Raw genomic sequence first — 13866 nt, 5'->3', positions numbered from 1 at the left:
GTTGGAAATCATATATGGTTCATTGGGTCCATCCAAATTTATATATAGATAGTCATTTCTATTTATGTGGGGGTTTGTTGGAATTTGTTATTAGTTTTTTTTGTAAAGGAAACCATTCCGCCTAAACATCTGACTTTTGTAATTCTTTTGGTTTTATTTACAAAAACTAATAACCATATGGATTGTCACCACCAGAAGAGTCGAGAGATACACTTGAACGGTGTAAAGTAGCATGCACCATGACTAATTGGAACCTTCATATTTGGTGTACGAACTTTGGAGGAAAAGAAATGCTAAGCTACATTCTTTTATAATCAAAACCTGCAAGTCATATATCATCAAAACTTGAAAATAGAAAAATATGTCATTTAATACTATATTAAAAAAATTCAATTAATACCAGAAAAGCAAAACGAATTGAGAAAACAAATTTTATATATTTATTATCGTTGTTGTAATCAAAATATATATACATATGTATAAATATATATACACTTTAATTGTATAATCTAAACCTAACCACTCTTTTATAAACTTAAACTAACATATAATTTTGTTCAGTTGTAAAATCTAAATCTGAATTCTCCTTTATAAACCCAAACCAACATATATATTCAGTCAATTGTAAAATGTAAAACCTAACTATTCTGTTATAAATCAAAAGCGACATATAAATACATTTAATTATAAAATATAAATACTGATCTTCCTTTATAAATCTAAACCAACGTATAATTTCATTAAATTGTAAAATCTAAACCTCAATTGTTCTTAATAAACCTAAACTGATATATAACCTCGTTTAGTTATTTGCAAACGAAATTCTTATTTGTAAACCTAAACAAATATTTAACCTCATTTAGTTAAAAGTAAACAAATTTGGTTTCCTTAATTTTTGTGGTTTTTTGGTTTCAAAAGAAAATTTACTATCACATTACATATTATTCTATTTTTATTGTCTAAAAATAATAGGAAGTTGAAATGGTTTTAGGGTTTTTAGCCATGATATAAGATATGTTTCTAGAGTATTTGGAAGTTTAGGTATCTTTTTGGACTTATTTGGAGATCTTGTAGCACTTTTGGATTATAAAGAGAAGTTACGCCGAAGAAACGAGTCCAGAGAGAGAAATTGGTGTAGTACTAGTAAAAACAACTTGTATGGTTACAAAATAATGTGTAGGTATAAAGAGGTATTCGTAGTGAAAAATAATTTGTTACTGGATTGAGACAAATTTGACTTGTAACTATTTGGTCGTTGCATAATTACGCATTGTAACAATCTGTAGCAAGTTATTACAAATTAGTTACAAACACATATATAGGTATTTGCTACTACTTGTTACAATTATCTACAACGTTTAGTTACAAACTGCGTCAACCTTATTAGTAGCGTTTATTTACAAAAAGCAACAAATTTTCTGTGAATAAAGAACTCTCAAAAAGCTACACGGTACTTGTCAATACTTTTTACCGATTGCTACCTTTTTGGTGTAGTAGAGTAGTGACTATTTGCTTCAGATATTCTGTAGGGATTAGATACGCGAAGTTGTAACAAATTAGCCATTATCTCACACAATTTGAGGTGTAATAAATTATCTACGAGTGGTAACAATGGATTTGTAACAAATTAGATACGAAGTTTTTGGTAGAAATAGTTTTATGTCGTGAGACCTGCACATTTTGACCTGTAAGTTTCTTACGATGTTTGTTGCCTTGTGATGCAAGGTTTTATATGTAGCGCCAAATTGGTAAAAAAAAAATTTGTTAAATAAAAGTACACAAAAGATAGATAGAGTTTTACAATCAGATAACAGACAAAAGCAGAGTTTTAAACAACAGAACAGAGCAGAGTTGTAACCAACAGAAAGAGCAGTGTTTGAGACCAAATGACTACAAAGTAGAGTTTTTGACGTAAGGCAAAAGGTTGTTAAGAAAGCTGAGAGAACTAGTTCATTAGTGGAGGGTACTACCTACAAGATCTTCATCTTCATCGTTTTCTTGCTCATGAGACTCATTAACCACATTAGTAGGATGAGTGTGATTGGTGTCAGAAGCAATTTGCGGAGGTCCAGTCATAGCTTCAGGATTGGCATATGAGTAATCCTTGTTGTTGGCTTGAGCTGGGTTGGTTACTGAAGCACCCGTAGCATTTGTTGGTTGAGCCGATGGGGATGAGTTTGAGGCACCTTGAGGCATATATTGCTTCATATGTTCCACAACAGTTGCCAGCTGCGCTTGAAGAGAAGTCAGTTGACTTTCAAGAGAGAGTCTTTCCAGTGCACCAGCTGAGCTTTCTCCACGCTCACGAATGTAGTTTTGGCCTCCAAGACCGAAGATCCTCCCATTCTGAGATGGTACCACCTATTGAAGGGATCATTGTTAATAACTGTTCTCATATGCATCAATATGTGGTGCTATAATACATTGTGTATGTAAATTAAGCAACCGAGTAAATTGTGTTGAGTAAATTAAAGATGAACAATAGATTAAATTGAGACCAAATTTAAAGTGATGAACCAAACTGATCCAAATAGATATCAATGAGAAAATGTTACCTTATAGAAAAGCTCATCCTCTTCATGCCGAGTCAAACCTGTGCAATCTTCATCTTCTTGTGAGGCGCCATCGGAGTTTTGAGAGATTGCATCAATCTGTCATTGAATCTCTTCTTCGATCGACCTCGCCTTATCATCCACATAAGTGCCATTAGCTTTGCGGTGAGTCTCTCTGAGGATGCGAAGCATGGAAGGCTCAATCCCTTCCTTTTGTCGCTATAAAACAGAGACAAATACAATCACATTACTATTGCTTTTATATATCATTAATCAAACATATAAAACTTAAGGTCAGAGAAGATGTGTTACTATTAACTCTCGTAGCTGGTCGTAGGATCGTGAACCATCGGTGTGAGCATGTGGACCAAAACCATCACGACAAGACATTCGATTATCTCTTGCTATCTTTCTGTTCTTCCTAGCTGCGTCGGTGCCCCAATACTCCTGCATTGTCTCCCAGATTTCCCCACTTATCCATTCTGGCTTAGTACCAGCATTTTTAGCCTTCGAGATCATGTCTCTAAGGCGTCCAGCAATAACATGATACCACAAATAATACACTTCTCCTCCAATTGCATCATCCCAATAAAAACTTTGCTACAAATGGAGAAAAATGTTTAGTTTACAAGTTGTGGTATCAATTATAATTGTAAGAAGATGTTTAAAAAATGCCCGGAACAACTGACTTACGATGAAATCACCCCACCATTGCATGAGGGCCTCATTGGGAATAGATGATATGTTATACCATGTTCCATCAAAGTGCCTACGGATGGAAGCAACGATGGCTCGCCGTGGAGGGTTATCAAAACCAAACCTGAAAGCAAAAAACATGAACGTTTAGTTACAGGTTATTGTTATACTACGATAGTGTGAAGTAAAGTGATTTGTGCCTGCATCATCGACTCTACCCAAATTTTAAGTAGAAGACAAGTACATAACATATAACGTGTTAAAGACAACATACCATATACATATAATGTGTGTAAGACAACACATTTAATTTTGACAAACTAAAAGATTTATGAAACTAGTCGTGCAATGCAACAATCAATCATTTTAAAGAAACATAACACATAGCTCAATTTTGTCTCTCCGGATGAAGAAGTGGCATCAATCTCTTGGTGTTGTTCTCTCGGATAAATACAATCTTTTTAATCTATCGGCTATTGGCAGATAGAACATCCTCTTGTATGGAATACATTTTGCAGTTGAGGGATCCTTTCTAAACCTCTTATGTGGTTTGTACCTTGGATGCTCACAAAATTTGCATATGAGTAAATTTTCATCAGCATCACCCCAATAAATCATGCAATTATTTTCACATACATCAATCCTATGGTAAGGCATACTCAATGTACGCATCAGCTTCTTTGTTTCATAATAGCTTTTGGAAGCAACATTACCTTCAGGTAATATCTTATGAATCAGTTGTGAAACATCATCAACACAAGTTTCAGCTAGATTGTGGTTCGGCTTAATGTGCATCACATCAGCAGCTAACGAGAATTTTGACAACCCTTCAACGCAATTATCATCAAGAGGTTCACTTGCCATGTTTAAACGGTCGAAAAAACTTGCTGCTTCCGAGTTAGGAACTTTCCAAGCATTATCATGTACAAAAGGTTCACCAGAGTGTTCACCACTCATCCCACTAAGACAAATAAAAATGTAAATTAAATTATAACCTCACGTTTAATATTTTATTTACATATTCTAAAGCTCAACATTAATTAAACTTTCAATATCTTTTAACTTATATAAACCAATGCACCATGGACGTAACTCATATTTGAACAATTTAAACTATATTATGTAGCTCAAATTCATAACGTTTAATATGTGTATCATCATTTTTTTAACATGTAACAAAATATTAAAATAACGCCTTCTAATAATTAATAGAACATTTCATTTTCAGTTTGTTAATTAACGTCTGCTTTTTTTTATTAACCATACTTGCATAAACATTATTTCAAAACAAATCATTAAGTCATTCTAAACATAAGTTACCTTGTTTGTGGCATGAAGAATTCTCCTCTAGAATCAAATTCTCCCATGTATGCATTATAATCCCATTCTGTTTCGGCTGTTTGATTTATATTGTAATCATAATTTTCATTGCCGTCTTGATGTTGGTAAGCAGCAGGTTTTAGCGTCTCTCCATGACCTGTCCAAACATAGTAGTTGGGTTGAAATCCTCTATTATATAAATGTCCGTGCACAACGTTCGGAAAAAGAAGCTCCCCATTGTTACAAACAGAGCATGGACACCACATTCTACCATATTGAATTGCTCTAACCCAACTTCGTATTCTATGGATACTTTTGGCAGATATGGATCCATACGCTTATATATCCATCCTCGTTGAACTTCAATATTATTATGTGAGGAAGACATTAGAACAAGAACTATATAGTTTTTTATTGATACTTACAGAATAGTTTGAAGGAAAATATGTAAACGAAAGGTTATATAGCTCAAAGAAAAAAATGCAGAAGAAGATATAAGTGTTTGAGAATAAAGAAGAGAGCATTTGTGATTTTAGATAAGAAGAGAACACATGTATATATAGTGTGAGATATCGATCCATGTATTCAAATGAACAGTGAAAATTATAAACTAATGGTGATGGCTCTATATACAACTTGATTGATATGACAGCCCACTACAATTGCTTGATTCCCTACTCTATAATGCAAACACCCATATCTCTTCCCCACTGTTACTTACACTACATTGCGACACTATGTTCACTACAGTAAGCCACACTTGTCTGTCGCCATTTTGCTACAAGTGGCTTGTAGATATTTTGTTTCCATTTTGCTACAAGTGGGTTGTAGATAATAATTGCTACGACTATTTCGTCACACATCATAATTTTTGTTACAACTAAATTGTAGAAATATAATCTCAATTTTTTAATTCATGGCTACAAACTATGTTGTCCCTTCATTTGTAGTAAAATTGTTACAAAATAGGTTAGTAGTTTTTTGTAGAAAACTTGCTACGAAAATTTACTAATTTGCAACAAAATGATAACTAATATTTTGTCACAAATGCGTAGCTTTTTGTAGATATAATTTGTTATCACTAATTTCGTAGCAATACTTTGTAACAACATGGACGATTTCGTGCAGCTAGGTCTCCTGGTGTCGAGCGACGCCAATTGAACTATGCATCGTTATGAAGTTTTGAAGATTTGTATATTCTCCCCCGAAGTCTTCTTTATTTTCAATTAAGGCTCAAGTCGTGATTTACACTATTAATAAAAAATTTAGATAATTGTTTAGATCTATGTTTTATTTTCCCTGAGATATTATGAGAGAGCTTTTAGAGAGAAGAATCAAGACCTATTCAGAGAGATTCAGAACTCGTTTTCGTTTTATTTTTATTTCTTAATGCAATTTATTCATGAGATGTTTTGTGCTTTATGAATTATGTCTGAATAATTTGCTTGTTAAGTTTAGAATTTCTCTTTAGGGATTTCATGGACAGTTAGATTGATTAATTTGATTTGGATTCATCATCTCTTGTGTTCTTCACCTTAGGTTCTTCTGAATGCTAATCTAGATTGATCACTTGCCATTTAGATATTAGGATTATCAATTTATATGAGTGTGATTGATTTTCTAATAAAACCTTTGGTGAGGAAAAAACTTACTATTTGCAAAGAGATTTAATTAATTTTTTTTTTGAACAGAAGAAACTTGATTTCATTGCATGTTTAATTCTTAGAATTTACAAAGAGATTTAGATTTATGGTTTTAAACTTAGATAATTTTCTCAGCGAGAGTAGTTTTATTTTACAATCGTGTTTAATGTTGAAGAACTGTGCTTAATTGCTGAATTCTGCTTAATTGATTTATCTGATTTCCTGAGAATTATCCTAGGCCTAGCATGCATTCCTTCTAGACTTACAACACTTTTACTTTAATTGCACTGCTATTTTAATTTATTTGTTTTTCTGTTTAGCTTATTCAAAAACTTAAATAATCAATTGTGTAATTTTGAGGTTTGTGGATTCGACCCCCACATAATAAAACTGCAAAGTTTTGTGTACCTCTATAGTATTACAATTTGAGTTTATCCGAGGTGAATAAGGAGGTTCACCTGTAGGAGTGAATTCGAGTTTTTTTCTTAACATTATTAGAATTTTTTAAGGATCGAAAACTTATGGTTAAGTATCTAATTTTGATTAATAAAATTTACAGATGTGTCTCTCCTTTCTAAGTTTTCTTCCTTGATCTTTGAAATAATTTACAAATTAACGATATGAAAATGCAAGAAAACATAAGCATAAGTGAATAGGATTCCAAAATCACATTCACTTCAAAACTAAATTAGCAATTTCACAACATAGAGTTGCATAGTGTAATTGAAAATCGCTCCACTAACACAGCGGTTTTGATGCTTATTATTGGGAGATGGAAAACCAGAGATCGATCAAGATCGACAAATCCGAAAATGAAAATCATCAAAATATTTCTAGAAGCATCTAAAAGATATTAGATAAATGTTAATATTGGTTTAGGAAATTTAGCATTATCTCTAATATATAAATATATATATAGTTTATATGTATAATATTAATTGGGGAGTACAAAAGCCAAAAAAAAAAAACTAGACAAAAATTCCATATCCTGCCCCTACGAAATAAACTAAAGAAGAACAAGGAAAAAAATAAAAAAGGCAAATGAGTAATCTAAATTCTAAAAAGGACGCGGACCCTCTTTGTTTGCTTATTACTCTATTCGGATCTTAGTTATGTTAGTTGTGTATCCAAACAGTCACTTGCTGTCAAACCTGAAAATGCAATAGAATTCAAACAACATCATAAACGAATCATCTATACCATAGAAAGGGAAACTACTTTAATGCAATCCCTATTATCTTCTTCCGTATCATATCAACCAGGAAAATGAAATAAAAAAAATAACTGAAAATATTTTCAGTTAATGTCAAATATTCTCATTTCAATCAATGGCAACAACCCATACTCAATAGTTACCATCTTTTTCGTAATCAAATAGGTAAGATTGCAACAACTTTAATGCAATCCTTAATCATCTGCTTCGTATCATATCAATGAGCAAAATGGAATCAAAAACTTAACTGAATATATTTTCAGTTAATGTCAAATATTATCATTTCTATCAATCACAACAATCTAAACCACACAATACTCCATTTTACATCTAACCATTAATAATTTCAATCATCTCAAACGGAAAACAAAAACAGTTTGGATCCAATCCCTAATATTACTATGATATATCATATCAAACCGAAAATCAAATCAAAAACAGAAAATCTTATATTGATTGCATCGAATATTCTTCATTTCACACAATAACCGAGAACTGATATCTTCGACTACTATAAAAACCATCGAATATTCTATATTAAGTGAATTCTGTTTTTATTTATTTTACATTCAAATTACTAATGGAGATGATTGTTTTGAACTTATCTTTCATCTAGAAATTCCAGAGTTTACAAGATTTGACTAATATAAGTTTATCCTAACCTGCCTTATGATTATTTTAATGGAGTTCAAATTAATATGTCAAGTTATATTACGTCAATGTTTTGCTTTGCCAGGCACTCACAGATGAAGATACTATCGAGATCATCAAAAATTCTTACTCTTAAAGGTCATTCAGAAATATATAGATCTATTAATTCAACTTATCATGTTTGCATAATGAAACAATTCTCTTATAAATTAAACTTAGCTTTTTAAAAAAATTTCATTACTACTCATTTATACGATTTAATTTATTAACTAAATTCAAACTACTCATATGCTTTTCAATTTTTCTGAAAATTCTTAAAACTAATAAATTATTTCAATAGGAAACATATACTTTTGGTACCTTTTGACCTTGGTAATTTTAGGATCATATGGAGATCTTGCCATATCCTTCTTTAAGATGTTTCCAAAAATATTATCCTGCAGTTCCTGAGATACTTTATAAATACAAAGTTACGATTAAGACATAAGATTTTCATAGGCCGTTAAATTGAATGATAGAAATTTTTTTCTTTGATTTTACATTAAGCAAATGTAAAAGGCAGTCCAAAATTATTTTATATGTCCCTGGATTCAACATGATGACCATTATTATTCCAATAATAGGTACGTAATGTTGTACAATTGAAGAAAACGGTCACCTGATGTTTTTTTTTGTAGGGATGACGACTTCGAAGACATTGAAGATGATTAGCTCTTAGTACCCAGAGAGTGAGGCCTCATATCATTTTCTGTATTACTGAGAGCTCAACAGCTCCAACAAAATGGAATAATAAATTAGTAATTGTTGATCTCTGTATTAAACTTGATGGAAGAAGTAACAAAGGAGTAGAATGATATCAAGGCTCCATCTGGGCTTCAAATATCATAAAGGGCCGAGTTGATGTCCAATAAAGATCCAAGATGATTCTACACTTAGTAAAGCTAAGGGAGAAGAAGATAGAAGAATCTAGAAAGCCCATCAAAGCCCATAAAAGAATGAGAGGGAAAATGTTGAATAAATCAAAGGAAAACAAGTGGGAGCAAAGAGACATTGGGAGTGTTCACATGTGAACATAAGAGAACACAAGTGGGCAAAAGAGACGTTGGCAATGGTCCCCTCTCTCCTTGGGCACTCATGAAGACGTTGGGAGTTGTCCCCTACACTCCTTGGGCGCTCATGAAGCTCCTTCTCTTTCCTCATGTCACTTTCAGTCTTTGTCTTATGTTTACAATTCAAATCTCTTTCCTTGCCTATATATAAAGGCTTTATAAATACTTTGTAATAACACACATATGTTGAATACAAGTATTTTCTCTATCTAGTTTGTTACTCTCTTCTCACTACATATGCTTAACTAATAATCATAATGTAGATTAGTAAAGAGTAATGTATTAGAGGCTGCCCTTAAGGACAACCTAATACTTATTAAATACACTCTAAACTCTTCTTTATTTAGTAGTTAATCTCTAGTTTATCTAGTGGATTCCATCACAAGTTGATGGCTTGTTCACCTTAGAAATGAGTTCTCTTTTGTGTGGGTAAAGGGGGATTCAATCGCCAAGTGATTGTTTGCTCTCTCTTGTGAGCTTTGTCTCATAAAATCCAACATGGTTCAGAGCCTAGTTGCTCTCTTGGTTCCTTAAGAACTCATTTCTAATGTTTGCTTTTTTTTTCTTTATTGTCTCAAAAATCTTCTCTTTCACATCTTTTTGTTGCAAGCTTGTTCTTGGTTTTGTTGGTATGCCCAAATCCAAGCTTGAGGAGGGAAAAGATCTAGTTTTTGCATTGACATTTAGCTTAGTCAAATAGATTAAAGCTTGTTCTAAAGATGCTTCTTTGTAACCAATGGACAAATGGTTGTTCCATAGGTTCATTTTTTTGAAATTTGCAGTTGACCACGAAAATCATCTTCAATATGATATTTTGTGGGTCTTGTTCAGTTAAAACCATCGAAAAATCACTTGTTCATGTGTTATTTCGTGGGTTAAGTTGTTCAAAACATATGTCTTCTGTCTTTACCGTTGGATAAACTAATTGTCCAAATGGTCCATAAGTTTCAGCCATTAAAGCACCAAATTCTCAATGACTATTGGATGCCTTTGGTTGTTAAAGCTTCCGGAAAACTCAAGAAAACAGAGCAGAACTCTGTCCATTTGAACTCTTGAGCAAACTCTCTATCCTCTAGTCTCTATTCTCCTTAAACTATTGCTTATACTCTTTAATACTCTATATTCTCTGGTTACTTATTCTTGGTTACTTATTCTCCAAAATTCTCTTTTTATTTTCAGTAATAGACTCTATTCTCTAATCTCTCACCATCTCTTGTTTAGAATCTGTCTTATTCAGGTTCATTCTTTAAAGATGGTGAGGTTGTTGGCACATCACAATGCTTGGAAGTTAGAACCAATGGCCATCAAGCTGGTGGAAGGTGATGAATCAGGTCCAAAACATGTGTGGTAGTGTAAAAGTTGTTAAGAGCTGATTGAATGTGCACTAGTTAAGATTCTCTAGGCACAAGGTTTCAAGACTGAAAGACATGGCCCAAGCCATGACCAAGTCAAGAGAGTGGTCCCAAAGATGATTCAAAGCATATCTCTAATTTAAAAAGGCTACCTTCTAAACTCTACCTTTTAAATTATTTAAATTCATCTTATTTCAAGTTTGTTCAATTTGAATTTCAAGTTTGAATTTATTTAATTTTATATTTTATTTCGTTTTTAAAATAATTTTAAATTCGTTTTAAATATTTTCTTAACATAAATATAGTATTTAAAGAGAAATAAAAAAAATTACCTTATTTATCTTAATTCTCTCAATTGGTTTCTCAAGTTTTATTTAGTGTTTTCTTAAACCCCACTACATATACTTTAAAAATTTTCTTTAAATCTCATGATGAAGGTTTAAAGGAGAGGAGGCATGTGTGGACATTCTCATGAGAAACACAAGATAAAGCAAAGAGATTCATAAAGAGGAGAAATCAAGTCATGAAGGACTAAAAAGGGAATGGAAACACTTAGAGGAAGGAGCCAACTCTCATTCTAGTTACTCTATTCTCGGCAACAAGAAAATCTCTGCCGAAGCGTCTCAAAGATCGACACATACGGAGGTCTTACACTGTTATTCAGCTTCCGCGTTCTTCACAAAACCTGTAGAAATTTGAGTTATCGGGCCAGTGTAGGTGAGATCATGCCAATCGGAGCAACCGTTCACGAGTTATGCTCGATTAACTGGAGATATATCAGTCTAGCGCGACTGAGAAGAAGCACTCGACCATTGCGATAAGTTGAGGGTCGACTGGCCATTGAATGGACACGAACAAAGCTGCAAAAGAAGCTACATTGAAGTGCTTACTGGAATTATCGATCCATTGTTTGAGCTAAAGTAGGGTTTACACAAACCTACAAGATTGGTTCTCATTAACCATTCAAGCCAATCTTGAGGGGGAGAAAGGTGTTAAGAAAAGAAGGCCACTTAGAAGGTAGATGACAAGTAAAGAAGCAATGGGAAGAATTCCAAGCAAGAAGCCAAAGCTATCCCATATTCAAACCATGGCCATAGCTACATCATTCAACCATGAAGGTTATACTCTTTTTCCCTTGGCAAAGTTTTATCCCAAGTGGTTTTCTTTGCTAAGGTTTTTAATGAGGTAGTTCGTTGTGTGTTGCAAGCTTGGTCTTTGGTTCCCACCGCCCAAGCTTGAGGGGGAGTATTAGAGAGGAAGAAGAGAACAAGAACCTAAGGCGGATGTCAAGAAGACAAGGCTGAGCTTTTATCTACTTAAAGGAGAACCTAAGGAGAAAGTTTAAGAAAGTATAACACTCAACTAGGCTCGTGATTCTCCAAGCTTAACCTCCAATATCTCTACACTTAAGCTTGAGGGGGAGTATTAGACTTGATGGAAGAAGTAACAAAGGAGTAGAATGATATCAAGGCTCCATCTAGGCTTCAAGTATCATAAAAGGCCGAGTTTGTGTCCAATGAAGGCCAAGATGATTCTACACTTAGTAAAGCTAAGGGAGAAGAAGATAGAAGAATCTAGAAAGCCCATCAAAGCCCATGAAAGAATGAGAGGGAAAATGTTGAATAAATCAAAGGAAGGCAAATGGGAGCAAAAGAGACATTGGGAGTGTTCACATGTGAGCATAAGAGAACACAAGTGGGTAAAAGAGACGTTGGCAATGGTCCCCTCTCTCCTTGGGCACTAATGAAGACGTTGGGAGTGGTTCCCTACACTCCTTGGGCGCTCATGAAGCTCCTTCTCTTTCCTCATGTCACTTTCATTCTTTGTCTTATGTTTACAATTCAAATCTCCTTCCTTGCCTATATATAAAGGCTTTATAACTACTTTGCAATGACACACATATATTGAATACAAGTATTTTCTCTATCTAGTTTGTTACTCTCTTCTCACTACATATGTTTAACTAATAATCATAATGTAGATTAGTAAAGAGTAATGTATTAGAGGCTGCTCTTAAGGACAGCCTAATACTTGTTAAATACACTCTAAACTCTTCTTTATTTAGTAGTTAATCTCTAGTTTATCTAGTGGATTCCATCACAAGTTGATGGCTTGTTCACCTTATAAATGAGTTCTCTTTTATGTGGGTAAACCGGTAAAAGGGGATTCAATCGCCAAGTGATTGTTTGCTCTCTCTTTGTGAGCTTTGTCTCACAAATTTCAGTTTTGCATGAACTTCAGAATCGTCAAAAAGAAGGACCAGACTCGCCAAAAACCAAAGCACATCTTCTAAGGAAAATTCATGTTACAATTTAAATTACTTGAATGATCTATACTTGCTGATGAAAAAGAAGGCGAAAATGAGATCTCTTACCCATGAAATAATCGGAGATGAAATGGGTAAATAGGATTCAACAAGATGAGATCTCTACTTCACTAATTGCTCGATTATATATATAATCACATCGACACAATGAATCTGAAGAGACTCTTGATTAGGGACTTGATAGGTAGACGACAATGTAACCTTTTAACACCTTTGTGTTCTTTTTGTGTTCTTTAACTCTTATCAATTTATCACTAATGAGTATTGTGACAATCCCCTTCACAAAGAGAACATATAGATTGGATTTTCGATATAAAAGCAGGTTACAAATTGGAAGAGGAAAAAATAAACGGATGGCGATACTAGTACTTGCATGATCTGTATTTAGGTGTGTCAACATAGTGAAAAGGTGGTGGGCTAGTAGTTCAAGTAGGGTGAAAAAATGTCTTGTTTGTAACAGTATTGGTGTATGGGTCGACAGTCCAAGTTGGGCTTTGTTTACGTCGGTTATTATATATGTAAATCCTAAGAATTTGTGTTATATAAACCCTTGTATCATTAACTAAGAAAGACAACACAAAAATAAAGAACTTTTCCCAAAACCAGTCTTTAGTTTTTACATGGTATCAGAGCAAGTGATCCTCGTGTATCTAAATTAGATCTTAATGCTTCCGCATTAAAGTCTTTGTGAACAAGAAAAAAAAATCATGGAAACTTTTGGTGGAGAAGACGTGGGAGACGGTGAAGACGGTGATGAAGAAGATGATGTGATGTGTGGATTTGTATCCACATTTGATTTTTAGTGAAAGAGCTAATGGATTTTGGATTTGATTAGTATTAATAGTTTATTTATTTTCTTATAATTTAATTAATGGGATTTTTTAATAATTTTCTAACAGTTTACATGATTAAATTTAGTTTAAAGTTATTATTTAAATGCACTATTACATGAAAAATTCTTATTAGATAAATTTAGGGGAGGTGAACACCGAACCCAACTATTA

The 13866-nt window shown here is 33.2% G+C and overlaps 1 protein-coding gene across 2 annotated transcripts; it reads right to left on the bottom strand.

Annotated features, from left to right (window-relative positions):
• Nucleotides 1783–5085, bottom strand: LOC104719217. 2 transcript variants are annotated; one of them, XM_019230890.1, is made up of 7 exons: nucleotides 4994–5085; nucleotides 4569–4725; nucleotides 3962–4209; nucleotides 3246–3372; nucleotides 2865–3147; nucleotides 2556–2771; nucleotides 1783–2361 (listed from the first exon to the last, which is right to left on the bottom strand). In XM_019230890.1, exons 2-6 carry the CDS (start codon nucleotides 4613–4615, stop codon nucleotides 2655–2657), a joined length of 822 nt encoding a protein of 273 aa, XP_019086435.1. In that variant the 5' UTR covers nucleotides 4616–4725; nucleotides 4994–5085; the 3' UTR covers nucleotides 1783–2361; nucleotides 2556–2654. The 2 variants fall into 2 exon arrangements, with proteins under 2 accessions (XP_019086435.1, XP_019086436.1); XM_019230891.1 differs by having other exon boundaries at nucleotides 4840–5079.

Source organism: Camelina sativa, chromosome 10 (genome assembly GCF_000633955.1).
Source record: "Camelina sativa cultivar DH55 chromosome 10, Cs, whole genome shotgun sequence".
NCBI lineage: Eukaryota > Viridiplantae > Streptophyta > Magnoliopsida > Brassicales > Brassicaceae > Camelina > Camelina sativa.
The sequence above is the reverse complement of the archived record's forward strand: the minus strand, read 5'-3'. Positions and strand labels throughout refer to the sequence as shown.

Excerpts from the sequence above, each read along its gene's own strand:
- LOC104719217 (XM_019230890.1), bottom strand. The coding sequence starts at position 4,615 with ATGGGAGAATTTGATTCTAGAGGAGAATTCTTCATGCCACAAACAAG. Across the intron at positions 3,373-3,961 it reads TCATAAGATATTACCTGAAG|GTTTGGTTTTGATAACCCTC; the intron begins GTAATGTTGCTT and ends TTTTGCTTTCAG. Across the intron at positions 3,148-3,245 it reads AATGGTGGGGTGATTTCATC|TTTTTATTGGGATGATGCAA; the intron begins GTAAGTCAGTTG and ends TTTGTAGCAAAG.